The following is a 13,245-nucleotide window of genomic DNA, read 5'->3' on the forward strand; positions in this document are numbered from 1 at the left end:
TTGAATCCATTACCCACGGGTTCAACCAGTGGGTAATGGATTCAACAAACCCATTGCCGCACTCCGCATTTCCAGACACGCCCTCGATCAAAAACCCACGGCACACTGGAAGAAGCTGCCAAACCAAAACCAGTGGAAGGACGTGGGCATTGGTTCTATGTTTATTACCATTAGAAGAAGGTACAATCAATCAAGTCCACATTAAGCAGTAACATCCCTTGTTGATAGTGTCTTGATCAAAGCTGGTGGTGACAAGCCAACAAGTAAATATGTTTCTTTTTCCACTGAAAATCTTCTCTTTACTCGCGCTCTTCTCCTTCACTTTCCCACACACCTCCTCCTCCACCGCAGCCAGAGGCGACGGCGCTACCGTATGCATCATTGGCAGCGGAATTGGCGGTGCTTCAGTCGCCCACTTCCTCCGCCGGCACTCCACCAACCACCATCCAAAAATCCTAATCTTCGAAAGACACGCCATCGTCGGCGGTAGGATAGCCTCCGTGACAATCGGCGGCGACGCCTTCGAGGCCGGAGCTTCAATTCTCCACCCCAAAAACTACCACGCCTCGAACTATACTAATTTACTAAACTTGACGAGGAAGAGACCATCCAGTTCAGAGGGTTCCTTTTCATTGGGGATTTGGGATGGGAATGGGTTTGTTGTTAAAACCCTAAATCTGAAGTCAAAGTGGGGAATTGTGAACAAGATTGTGTCTTCTTTTAATGGGGTTTATTTGTTTATGAGATATGGCTTTTCACTTGTAAAAATGAATGGCTTTGTGGACGAGACAGTGAATAAGTTTTTGAAGTATTATGAAGGAGTGGAAACAAGGCCTGTTTTTGAGAGTGTTGAGGAGATGTTGAAGTGGGCTGGTTTGTTTAATCTTACAGGAAAGAGTTTGAAGGAGGAGCTGGTTGATGGTGTTAAATTGGCTCCTTTGTTGATTGAAGAATTGGTCACTGTAAGGATTTCCTTCTTCTTCTACTTTTTTCCCTCACTTCGGCCGATTGGCTTTGAATTCTTTTTGCAGTTTGTTTAGTTTAGTTTAGTTAGTGTGATTGGAAAAGGGATTGGCTTGTGTGTGTGATTTCCTCCTTCGCTTTCTTTTTATGCCAAGAAAAAAACACAACGTAAATGCCAATTCATGCATGAAGGAGATTAAATACAGTGAATTGGACTACTAGAAATTATTGGAACAGTAGTGATGAGATAAAGTGCTCGTATTTTGATGAACTTTTATCGAGTTTGTTTTTTGAATTGACTTCCCTTTTGTGTTCATAGTGACTGCCTTCACTTGTAGTTGTTGTGAGCCATGTGCTCAAACATACAGTGTTTTTTTTCCCTGTAGAATCACTATTCACAACCTCACATTTCAATGTTCACTGTCAAAGTTTCACTATGGAAACATTATTTATGCACTCACATTTCACGTTCAAACATCTATTCACTGTCAATTTTTTCCTTTTTTAGTCCCTGAAGTTTTTTATTATTTGCATTTCGGTCATTAGACTTTATTCCTTTTCAATTTCATTCTTTCAAGTTATGTTTTAGTAGGTAGTTAATATTTTTTCCTTATAAGTTTTATGGTAGAAGCACTGCTCACACACTCACGTTTCACTGTTCACACTTCTGTTCGTTGTCAATTTTCACCTTTTAGGTCCTTGAATTTTTCATTATTTACCTTTTAGTCATTAGACTTTATTCCTTGTATTGGCATGGTTTTATGTGCTGGCATCAGTTTATATTTACATACTCTTGCGTATCCAATATGTAATTAAGCATTCTAATGTTGAATTAAAAATCAATATTATAAAATAAAAGTTTAGGTTATGATTAAAGAAACTTGAAAAAAAGGACCAAAATTAACATAAAAAAGAAAAACAGAGCCTTTTGATTTTCATTGTCCAAAAGGAATGAAAAACTTCAAATTGGTCCTTGAACTTTCCAATTATTCATTTGTTGTTCCCTATAGTTTTAAGTTCTATCTTTTGCTTCTTATAAGGAAGATTAGCTCCCGCTTTAATCTATGATTAGAATTAACAACTCTTTTTCAATATATGGGTTCATATATTTTTCATTTGATTTTATAAAGTATCTTTCTGTTTCTCAATTGAAAAAAAATTTATGATATGAAAAACACATCCATAACATCATTGCTGGTTTCTCTTGTGCTAAAAATTAACTTGGAATCTTATTTGCAATGTGGTGCACGTGGGCTGGCTAATTTACCCTATTACCTGTGACATCAATTGCCATTTTGGCTTAGCCGATGTGGTTGCAATGGCAAAACCATAATTGGCAACAGCAATCTTACTAGATGTTTCCCCTTCCAATATAAAACCATTACCCAGTTATGATGCTACCAGTGAGTCTTAGGAGTAAGGATTGAGGATTGTACCTTTCCTTCAACATTTTTACATGAAGTGACTGCACTTGAGACTCAAACCTGCCACTCTTGTGGCTACTAGCCTAAGCTTCCTACTATTGCACAAAAAGCATGCTCCTATTGATTTGTCTTTTCTGGTTATGAATCTTTTGAAGTGAGGTTCAGGCCTTCTATGCTATTGATTTTCCTAATTTTTTTCATGCTATTGGTTCCTTGCTAATATGTTTTATCTATTTTGTGAAAATAAGCGTTATCTAATTTGTAAAAAAAAGGTTGTCCATGCTTTCATTTCATTATTTCTTTCTTCCTTTTACAACCATTCTCTCCTTTAAAAGAGAAAAATGGAGAGACCAGACAGATTATTTAGAGCAGCAATTTTCCTGAACCTCTAGTTTGCTAGTTGGAAGCACCATAAATATGCGAATGGAAATTAGAATCTCATATGCACAAGTACTGTGAAGATTTTGTGATGTCTTTAGATTCTGATGGGCTAAAATGTGAAATTGACTCATAATTGGGTAGTTTAACTGAGAGTTCTGAAGATTTATTGACAACTCAGAATTCTATGGAGTTTGCATGCAGGTCATTACACGAGTTAATTATGGTCAAGGTGTCAACATCAGTGGACTTGCGGGAGCAGTTTCGTTGGCAGGATCTGGTCGGGGTGTATGGGCTGTTGAGGGAGGGAACTGGCAGATAGCTGCTGGACTAATTAATAGTTCAGATGTTGAACTGTATCTCCATGAAGAAATTGATTCCATCTCTTATCTTGGAGAATATTATGAGCTCAACTCCACAAAAGGAAATACATACTCATGTGAAGTTGCAGTGGTTGCTATACCACTAGATGAATCGAGTATTCAATTTTCACCTCCAGTTTCAGTTCCTATGAGGCAGTTACAGCACACACATGCAACTTTTGTGAGGGGCCTCATAAATCCTGTAAGTATCATAGCGATCACAAATTTCACGCTCCTTTACGGCTTTCAGCTCATAAGTATATTCCTCCTCTACGGGTTGTTCTCTTGCCAGCCCTTCTTTCCTTCTATATGATAGTTTATACTTCATTCATTAAATTCTGGTGTTTGTCATGGACAAAGGTATATTTTGGCCTGAAAGCTGTTTCAGAAATTCCAGAACTGGTGGCCACTATAGAGGACCCTCGTCTTCCTTTCACAAGCATTTCAATCCTCAAGTGTTACAATGAGACAGATATGACATACAAAATATTCTCTCGTCAAGCAATGACTGATGCATTACTGGATAGCATCTTTAGGTACTACTTTCAATTTCCCTCAACTGTTTAATCCTTGTCAATTTCCCTGAACTGTTTAATCCTTTCAATGAAAAAAGAGGATCATAATAATTTCCTTAATGATTACTGCGAAGATTTTTATTGTGCTAATATTGTTTGTTATGCCACTGGCTAACCTATCACCGGTCATAATATGGTTGTCTGGTTTCACTTGTGAATTTTTTAAATAATTTTGGTGTGTGATCAAGACCCTTTTTCATGAGAACTGGAAATATTTAACAAAAATTGTGCGGATTTGCTGAATTAATATATACAGTCCATTCAAACTCACCCCCAAAATTAAATTTTGTATTTTGATGCAAAAAACTTGATCTGCTCTGTACTGATTGATGTTTATTGCCGCTACTGTTAGTGTGAGGAAGGAGACCGTTCGAATAAATTGGAGCGCATACCCTCATTACAAGGCTCCTGAAAAATTCGCACCCTTTATTTTGGATGGTAAGCATTTGTACTATGTGAACGCTTTTGAGAATGTAGCCAGCACCGTGGAGACAAGTGCTGTTGCAGCTGAAAATATAGCGCGACTCATCCTGTCAAGATTTTTTGGCAAGGATTCCTCTTGTCCATCAGCCATAAAGAGAACCTCCTGTTCCAGTGCAGAGGCGTTGCATTCAGATACGTGATTCGTATCCATGACACTGAGTAAAGGGGTTTTTCTTTTTCTTTTTCTTTTTTGTGAATGTAATCAAGACCAGTAGTTATGTGAACTTATATTATACAACAGAATTTCCTTGAAGCAATCAAAGCAGCTTCCTGAATGTATAAATAGACAAAGCAATAATACTGTGTACAAATTAATGATGAGTTATGTTATTTTTAGTAAATATTTTGTGTGATTTGCTTTATTCCAGGAAAATTGCGTTTTGATATGATTTGATAAATGAAGACAACGTGCAGATGGGAAGATGGCAGCCCTCTAGCTCACTAATTTTTATTTTCCCATAGATTTACAGATCTCAGCTCTCAAGTAAAAGAGTGATGCCTAGAGACCTGTACTCATCTCAAACTCGCGCTATAAAGAAATGGATTTAGGCTTTTCGCATAAGACAGGAAGATATTCTTAGGGGTTGGGTTAAACCTGAGCTACCAAAATCTTCCTCAGTCTCCCCTGCCAAGTAGCTAACCAACCAAACATGCAGAGGGGGTAGGCTGAAGATGGATTTCAAGCATGCGGCCTTGAAGCATCAAAATTTCTTCGCTGACACAAACTAGCGCAGCTGAAAGTCGGAAACAATTTTCGATATTTAGCTTGGATCCTGATGTGTTAAACGCTTGAGGCCATATGCTACAGGTCCATATTGTATTCATGTTCGCTTCTGCGATCATTCCTTTGAAGAGTTTATGTTGTGCACTAAATCTGTTTGCCCCTTGAAAGAACTTCGACTCAAACTGGAAGTCCCAATAATCTGATCAAAGAGAATAATTTACCTGAGAGAGCTATTTGAAAATGAAGTTTTTCTCTCTTGTTCCTCGTGGTTTATTTTGTTCCATCAGTCTCGAACAATATTGTACCAGCATTACAGCCATCATTTGCACCTTTTTTTAATTGCTGACACAGTATAATACTATGATGAGCTTATCCATGCGGCTGCACAATTGAAGCTATAAATAAAAAAAAAAAAAAAATGGTTGACCTGCCAATTTCAGATCAGCCATGCAAAAAATATATAAATATAAGGATTCAATATGAGGATTTTGAAAACTAAAAGCACTAGCTAATTAAGCATTTAGGGACTAAATAAAAATAGTTCACAAGCCACCAGCAAACAGTAAAATCCTAGCTAGAAACTTTGATACATTCGCTTCTTCCTTTGAGGGTGTCTTGAGCAAAGCTGGTGGTTAAAAAACATAGGAAAACAAGAAATGGTTATGTTGCCACTAAAAATTATCTTTTTACTCGCGATCTTCGGCGGCCTCACATTCCCACAAACCTCTTCCTCCGCCACCACCTCAGCCGGAGGCGACGATGCTACCGTATGCATCATCGGCAGCGGAATTGGCGGTTCTTCAGTCGCCCACTTCCTCCGCAAATACTCCACCAACCACCATCCGAAAATCCTAGTCTTCGAAAGACACGCCATCGTCGGCGGCCGGATGGCCACCGTGACAATCGGCGGCGACGCCTTCGAGGCCGGAGGTTCAATTCTCCACCCCAAAAACTACCACGCCTCGAACTATACTAATTTGCTAAATTTGACGGAGAAGAGACCATCCAGTTCAGAGAGTTCAATTTCATTGGGGATTTGGGATGGCAATGGGTTTGCTGTTAAAACCCTAAATGTGAATTCAAATTGGGGGATTGTGAACAAGATTGTGTCTTTTTTTAATGGGATTTATTTGTTTATGAGATATGGCTTTTCACTTGTAAAAATGGGAGGGTTTGTGGACGAGACAGTGAATAAGTTTTTGAAGTATTATGAAGGAGTAGAAACCAGGCCTGTGTTTGAGAGTGTTGAGGAGATGTTGAAGTGGGCTGGTTTGTTTAATCTTACAGGAAAGAGCTTGAAGGAGGAGCTGGTTGATGGTGTTAAATTGGCTCCTTTGCTGATTGAAGAATTGGTCACTGTAAGGATTTCCTTCTTCTTCTACTCCTTTTTTCCCTCACTTTGGCCAGTTGGCTTTGAATTCTTTTTGCAGTTTGTTAAGTTTAGTTTAGTTAGTGTGATTAGAAAAGGGATTGGCTTGTGTAGTTGTGTGTGATTTCCTCCTTTACTTTCTTTTTATGCAAAGACAAGAACACATAACGTAAATGCCAATTCATGCATAAAGAAGGAGATTAAAATACAGTGAATTGGACCACTAGAAATTATCGGAACAGTTGCGATAAGATCAAGTGCTCGTATTTTGATGATGTAGTTATCGAGTTTGTTTTTTGAATTGCCTCCCCTTTTTGTGTTTATATTGACTGCTTTCACTTGTTATTATTATTAGATTATTAATATTAACATTAACATTAACAATTTACCAAACCAGATATGCCTTCTGCTGTGAAAACACTATTCACATACTCACATTTCAATCTTCACATACCTTTTTATTACTATTAACTATTTACCAAACCATGTGATTTGCTGTAGAAGAACTTTTCACATTCTCACATTTCACTGTTTCACATACCTTTCCATCCAAAACAAACTATTTACAAAACAGTTTGAAATAAACGATAACTACATCATCAAAATAGTTAATAGTAATGTGTTATCAGTTTTGTGAAAACAGTTTTCCATCTTGATGTTTTTGGTGGAAAGGTATTTTGTGAGTTATCCAAATCGTAAAATAAACGTTGCCCTTGCTTTAGTAACTATTTACAAAACTAAATATGCGATTTTCTGTAGAAAAAATATTCACAGACTCACATTTCACTGTTTCACGTACCTTTCCACCCAAAACAACACGATGGAAACCAGGTATCTGTTATCAATTTTGTGAGAACAGTTTTCCATCTTGTTCTTGGTGGAAAGGTATTTTTGTGAGTAATCCAAACTGTAAAAATAAATGTTACCCTTGCTTTCTTTTCATTATTTTTGTTGCCATTAACAACCATTATCTCCTTTAAAAAGAAAAAAGTAGAGAAACCAGGCAGATAATTTAGAACGGCAGTTTCCTGAACCTCTAGTTTGCTAGTCAGAAGCACCATAGATGTGCGTATGGCAAGTAGAATTTCATTATGTGCAAGTACTATGGAAGATGTGGTGATGTCATTAGATTCTGATAGGCCAAGATGTGAAATTGACTCATAATTGGCCAAGATGTGAAATTGACTCATAATTGGGTAGTTTAACTGAGAGTTCTGAAGATTTATTGACAACTCAGAATTCTGTTGGGTTTGCAGGTCATTACACGAATTAATTATGGTCAAAGTGTCAACATCAGTGGACTTGCCGGAGCAGTTTCCTTGGCAGGATCTGGTGGTGGTTTATGGGCTGTTGAAGGGGGGAACTGGCAAATGGCTGCTGGACTAATTAATAGTTCAGATGTTGAGCTATATCTCCATGAAGAAATTGATTCCATATCTGTTCTTGGAGAATATTATGAGCTGAACTCCACAAAAGGAAATACATACTCATGTGAAGTTGCAGTGGTTGCTACACCACTAGATGAATCAAGTATTCAATTTTCACCTCCAGTTTCAGTTCCTATGAGGCAGTTACAGCACACACATGCAACTTTTGTGAGGGGCCTCATAAATCCTGTAAGTATCATAGCGATCACAAATGTCACGCTCCTTTATGTCTTTCAGCTCCTAAGTGTATTCCTCCTCTATGGGTTGTTCTCTTGCCAGCCCTTCTTTCCTTCTATAGGATAGTTTATACTTTATTCATTAAATTCTGGTGTTTGTCATGGACAAAGGTATATTTTGGCCTGAAAGCTGTTTCAGAAATTCCAGAACTGGTGGCCACAATAGAGGACCCTCGTCTTCCTTTCACAAGCATTTCAATCCTCAAGTGTTACAATGAGACAGATATGACATACAAAATATTCTCTCGTCAAGCAATGACTGATGCATTACTGGATAGCATCTTTAGGTACTACTTTCAATTTCCCTCAACTGTTTAATCCTTTCAATGAAAAATGAGGATCATAATAATTTCCTCAATGGTTACTTCAAGGATTTTTATTGTGTTATTATTGTTTGTTATGCACTGACTGACCTATCCCCGGTCATAGTATGGTTGTATCTGGTTTAATGTGTGAACATCTTTTATAATTTTGGTGTGTGATTAAGACCTTTTTTCATGAGAACTGGCAATATTTAACAAAAATTGTGAAGATCTACTGAATTAATGTATACAGTCCATTCAAACTCACCCCCAATTACTAAATTATGTATTTTGATGCAAAAAACTTGAACTGTTCTGCACTGATTGATGTTTATTGCTGCTATTGGTAGTGTAAGGAAGGAGACCGTTCGAATAAACTGGGGCGCTTACCCTCATTACAAGGCTCCTGAAAAATTCGCACCCTTTATTTTGGATGGTAAGCATTTGTACTATGTGAACGCTTTTGAGAATGCAGCCAGTACCATGGAGACTAGTGCTGTTGCAGCTGAAAATATAGCTCGACTCATCCTGTCAAGATTTTTTGGCAAGGATTCCTCTTGTCCGTCAGATTTAAAGAGAACCTCCTGTTCAAGTGCAGAGGCTTCGCATTCAGATATGTGATTCGTATGGATGTCCATACACGGAGAATGTAAGGATTTTTTCTTTTCTTTTTTGTGAAATCAAGACCAGGAAATATTTGAACTTCTTGTATTATACAACAGAATTTCCTTGAAGCCATCAAAGCAGCTTATTTATTGTATAAATATACAAAGCGTTGATACTGTGTACAAGTTATTGATGAGTTATGTTATTTTAGTAGATATTTTGTTTGTTTTTCCTTTATTCAGGAAAATTGCATTTTGATATGATTTTTTATAAACGATGACAGTGTGTAGATAGTAAAATGGCAGCCATCTGGTTCACTAATTTTTATTTTCCCATAGATTTACAATTCTCAGTTCTCTCAAGTAAAAGCGTGTTGCTTAGATATCTTTACCCATCTCAAACTCACGCTATAAAGAAATGGATTTAGGCTTTTCACGCAAAGCATGACGATTTTTTCGAAGGACCCGTGCAACCAAAATCTTCCCACATTCAACTTCAACCTGGCTTGCCAAGTCGCTAACCGACCAAACATGCGGAGGGTGGAGGCTGAAAATGGATTTCAAGCATGCGGCCTTGAAGCATCAAAATTTCTTCGCTGACAGGCTGCGCAGCTGAAAGCATGAAACAATTATCGATATTTACCTTGAATGCTGAGAATAATTTACCTCGGAGAGCTATTTGAAATGTCAAATTTCCTCTAGCGTGCTGCTTCTGGTTTGCAAGCATTGTAGATTAAAAGATGCTAGGACTTCAATCGTTTGTTATTTTTATATGCAGCTTTTCGACTCTGTAATTGGGTGACCATCTCCTTGGCAACCTACCGAATTTTAACCAAACTATTTTGCTTGCCCATAAAAAGAAAAAAATTTACCGGACAAGCACCAATGATACCATCAGTCATGTTCAATGTGTATTGTGGGGATGAGAACATCATGGAGTAAAGAAATTTCATTATCTAGGAGACTGAATTTATCCAAATACCAAACATGTTATCCACAAGATAAATTTACAGTTATGGACACGTCTTATGAGGATGATTGCAATTGCAAAAACAAACCAGCATGATTGCAATTGCAAGTATTTATCAAGTTGAAAATTCGTAAAGTACATGCTTAGATTAAGGTCACAACGACATGAATCATCTAGTATGGCCAGCAGCTCCACAAGACTGAAATGTTGCTGTAAATGTTTTCCCTGATCATGCTGGCAACGGTTCCTCCAAAACTGCATTTTGAAAATTGTCAGGTTATTGAATTGCTTGTAGACACACACATGCACGTATAGAGAGAGGGAGTGAGGGAAGGAGGCAGAGAGACACTGACCTTTTCTCTTAGTGGGGACCTCAGCTGAAGAAATTTCAGCATCATCCACCAGCACAGGTGGTTTGGTTGGTACATCAGGAAGGTCCAACTTCTGCTCCTGTTCCTCAGACACAACTATAGTGGGCACTTCTGGCAAGTCTTGAACGGCCATCTAAACAAACAAATGAAAGTTTATTTTTCAAATAAGAAAAACAAAAAGGGAAATCTATGGAATTTCTCAAGATTGACGGAGTCAAGACCAAGTAAAAGCACATGGTCTACCAACAGAAAGTAGTAATAAAATTTACCAGTGCATATACAACCATAAAATAAGAAATATTATAGTATGAAAAAATCCAATTCATCTAATTGTTCTTCAGCTCAATCTTCTATAAAATCCAAGGCAACAGACATATGAATCAACATGTGAAATGCAGAACCCATAGCTCCCAGTGCACTATCAGTTGAAATATCTTATGGGGATGGCTAAGCTTTGGTCATGGAAAGAGGAAAAACTACTGAAGAAAAGCTCATTTACATCCTGGAATGGCTGGATAGGTAAACAGAAAAGGAATAAAAGACCAAAAAATAACGTTTTCCTATATATTTAAGCAAATCTCAAATATTCCAGTTCAAAAAGTCTGTGTGAGATTGTCCAATAGTCACCATTTACCCAACAACTCAGTCCTAACAAAACCATGAACGGGATGAACGTACTAAACCCATCACGTCTCATTTCTAGCATTCCTGATATTTTTTTTCTGGAGCAACCAGAAGATATCATAGTGCCACCATATCATAACCTAGCTAAACAACAAGAACTGGCCAGTCTAACAAGTAAAGGCTAAGAACATAGTAAACCATTAAATTTACCACTAAACTGAACAAAACCTCAAATCAAGCCTTAAATTAGGATTACAAGGGTTTTGCAGAATGAATAAAATGAATGGTTTAAACAGACATATAATGCAGGAGGCTGAACAAAACCTCAAATCAAGCCTTAAATTAGAACTAAATGGGTTTTGTAGAATGAATAAAATGAATGGTTTAAACTGACATATAATGGAGGAAGCAGTATTAGAAACATACAACAAATCTCGAAAGAAAGCAGTGGTGTAAAAATTAATCATACCTGAGTTTCCAAGTCCTCAAATTCAGCTAAAATCTCCTCTTCATCTTCTGCTGATAGTTTTTCCCCCAGGATAGCATTAATTTCCTTCAGAACCATTAGAATTTTAATACAAACGAAAAGGAAAAGGTATAGGGAAAAGGAAAACTTGAACAGAAGGAGTGACAAGTGGCAAAAGTTCATATTCTTCCCCATTAGAATGGTACAAAATAAACACTACAAAGTCACTGTAGAAGCACATACAAGCATCAAGTTATGATCATTATAAATGCAGTACTAATGTAAGAACTTCTGCAAAGATGAAAGAGCATTTCTATTTACTATATGCTATAAACATTATGTGAGATTGCAAAAAGTTTATCTTAAGGAAATATTTTTAGACATACAACTCAATATTGAATTCCATTCCAGTGGTTCTAAATTACTGACAACTTCAGATCCATATACAGCGCCTATATGTTTGTATGTGTGTGCATGCATATACCATACACATACACAAGATATTTTGTGTGTGTGTGTGTGTGTGTGTGTGGGATTGATAATCAACCAAGATAAAATATCTAAACAGAATGTCGAAGATAGTCCAGAGTTACACGAGGTTCAATATAAAACTCACATCTTGGTAAGCTTTAGCTTCAGCGGTATCATCCATTAGCTTCTGAACATCATCCAGATTGACCTCACTTTGTATCGCCTTGATTGCATCAGTACCTGACTTCAAACTCTCAAATACAGCTTTCTGCTTGCTGGCCAGCTCAATATCTGCCAACTGAACCAAAACGCATATTGTAGAACACCATATAACATATGAAACCAGACTACATTCTCGTGATTTTTACGCACTTGTTGTTCGACATTAATGAGCCACGTATCCACTTGCTTCAGCAATTCTTCTTGTGTTTTCTTCTTCTTCAACGCTAACAATGCCCTGTCCTTTTTCTTCTCACGAATCAAATCTTTAGCAGCTAGCTTTTCCGCTTCAATCACAGTGTCAAGCTGGAACATTTCAATCACAAAGCAAAGTAACAACCTCAACTAAGCGATCACTTCCTCAAATTCAGCAGAAGAAAAATAACACATTTCATCAACACGAAAACATCACAATCCTCCAGAACACACTTGTCCATTTCAAAATTCTAAAACTGACCCACTTCAATAAACCTAAAAATACACATTCCCCTAAGCAGCGCATAGCAAAAAAAGTTTTAATTTTTTGTAGCTTTTGATATAGCAAACCAACAACAAAAAATGGGGTCTTAAACGAACCAAGAAAAAATCCAAACTTTCCCTTACCCTTTTGCTGTTACATAATTTTACTGAGAAATAAACATTTAAGGCACCAAAAGACAGAAATTTTATTTTCAAATTCCAGGGTGATCAAAATTTTGATTATAATTAACCAAAAAAAAACGAAAACACCATTAAATATAACATCCCAAAAAGTCATAAAATTGAATTAAAATACCAAAAAGAAAGGGATCAACCTGTTGTTGATATTGGGCAAGCTTGCGTCTTTGAGTCTTGAGAGAGAGAATGGCTCGATCAACATCTGTTATCTTCGGTTTCTTCACAAATAAATTTCCCATTTATCAATCTGATGAGAGATTTAATCAGCACAAAAGGCAAAACCCTTTACAGGCTAATTAATTGAAGGTTTTAAAGCTATTGTTGCAGAGCAGCAATTTGTGTTTTGATGCCCAAAAGTCCTGTTTCAGTTAAAGAGTCCAACAATGTTTTAAATTCTAAATTTTTATCTTTTATTGCTTTTTATTTTTCTTTTGATTCACATATTAGTCCCTATTGTTTCAATAACGTTTTAGATTTGTCCCTCTAGCTTCAAAAACTTGATGGGATGTTTGCTAATTTTGATTTGTGATAAACGCTGTGATATGTGCTTGTGTGTGTTGTATTATATTTCATTACACTTTGTTGTAAAATTAAGGTGTCTGAAATTTAATAATCAACT

At 36.9% G+C, this 13,245-nt stretch overlaps 3 protein-coding genes across 3 annotated transcripts; 2 read left to right on the top strand and 1 right to left on the bottom strand.

Moving 5' to 3' along the window:
• Positions 1-4,538, top strand: LOC105119051 (farnesylcysteine lyase-like). The gene is made up of 4 exons (XM_011017149.1): positions 1-962; positions 2,970-3,329; positions 3,488-3,663; positions 4,055-4,538. The coding sequence occupies exons 1-4, from the start codon at positions 270-272 to the stop codon at positions 4,323-4,325; spliced, it is 1,500 nt and encodes a 499-aa protein (XP_011015451.1). The 5' UTR covers positions 1-269; the 3' UTR covers positions 4,326-4,538.
• A 919-nt stretch (positions 4,539-5,457) lies between these two features.
• Positions 5,458-9,078, top strand: LOC105119050 (farnesylcysteine lyase-like). Its single transcript, XM_011017148.1, has 4 exons — positions 5,458-6,267; positions 7,535-7,894; positions 8,053-8,228; positions 8,594-9,078. The coding sequence occupies exons 1-4, from the start codon at positions 5,566-5,568 to the stop codon at positions 8,862-8,864; spliced, it is 1,509 nt and encodes a 502-aa protein (XP_011015450.1). The 5' UTR covers positions 5,458-5,565; the 3' UTR covers positions 8,865-9,078.
• A 691-nt stretch (positions 9,079-9,769) lies between these two features.
• LOC105119052 (vacuolar protein sorting-associated protein 20 homolog 2-like) lies at positions 9,770-13,014 on the bottom strand. Its single transcript, XM_011017150.1, has 6 exons — positions 12,764-13,014; positions 12,123-12,275; positions 11,896-12,048; positions 11,283-11,366; positions 10,172-10,322; positions 9,770-10,073 (listed from the first exon to the last, which is right to left on the bottom strand). The coding sequence occupies exons 1-6, from the start codon at positions 12,863-12,865 to the stop codon at positions 10,048-10,050; spliced, it is 669 nt and encodes a 222-aa protein (XP_011015452.1). The 5' UTR covers positions 12,866-13,014; the 3' UTR covers positions 9,770-10,047.
• Positions 13,015-13,245: the final 231 nt, after the last annotated feature.

Source organism: Populus euphratica, unplaced genomic scaffold, assembly GCF_000495115.2.
Source record: "Populus euphratica unplaced genomic scaffold, PopEup_1.0 scaffold2445.1, whole genome shotgun sequence".
Classification (NCBI taxonomy): Eukaryota; Viridiplantae; Streptophyta; class Magnoliopsida; order Malpighiales; family Salicaceae; genus Populus; species Populus euphratica.

Bases quoted from the DNA above. Each gene is read 5' to 3' on its own strand.
- LOC105119051 (XM_011017149.1), top strand. From the start codon at position 270: ATGTTTCTTTTTCCACTGAAAATCTTCTCTTTACTCGCGCTCTTCTCC. The intron at 3,330-3,487 runs GTAAGTATCATA...TCATGGACAAAG, and splicing joins TGAGGGGCCTCATAAATCCT to GTATATTTTGGCCTGAAAGC. The intron at 3,664-4,054 runs GTACTACTTTCA...CGCTACTGTTAG, and splicing joins TTACTGGATAGCATCTTTAG to TGTGAGGAAGGAGACCGTTC.
- LOC105119052 (XM_011017150.1), bottom strand. From the start codon at position 12,865: ATGGGAAATTTATTTGTGAAGAAACCGAAGATAACAGATGTTGATCGA. The intron at 12,276-12,763 runs GTTGATCCCTTT...GAAATGTTCCAG, and splicing joins TTGCCCAATATCAACAACAG to CTTGACACTGTGATTGAAGC. The intron at 10,323-11,282 runs GTATGATTAATT...TTGTTTGTTTAG, and splicing joins TTGAGGACTTGGAAACTCAG to ATGGCCGTTCAAGACTTGCC.
- LOC105119050 (XM_011017148.1), top strand. From the start codon at position 5,566: ATGGTTATGTTGCCACTAAAAATTATCTTTTTACTCGCGATCTTCGGC. The intron at 6,268-7,534 runs GTAAGGATTTCC...TTGGGTTTGCAG, and splicing joins TGATTGAAGAATTGGTCACT to GTCATTACACGAATTAATTA. The intron at 7,895-8,052 runs GTAAGTATCATA...TCATGGACAAAG, and splicing joins TGAGGGGCCTCATAAATCCT to GTATATTTTGGCCTGAAAGC.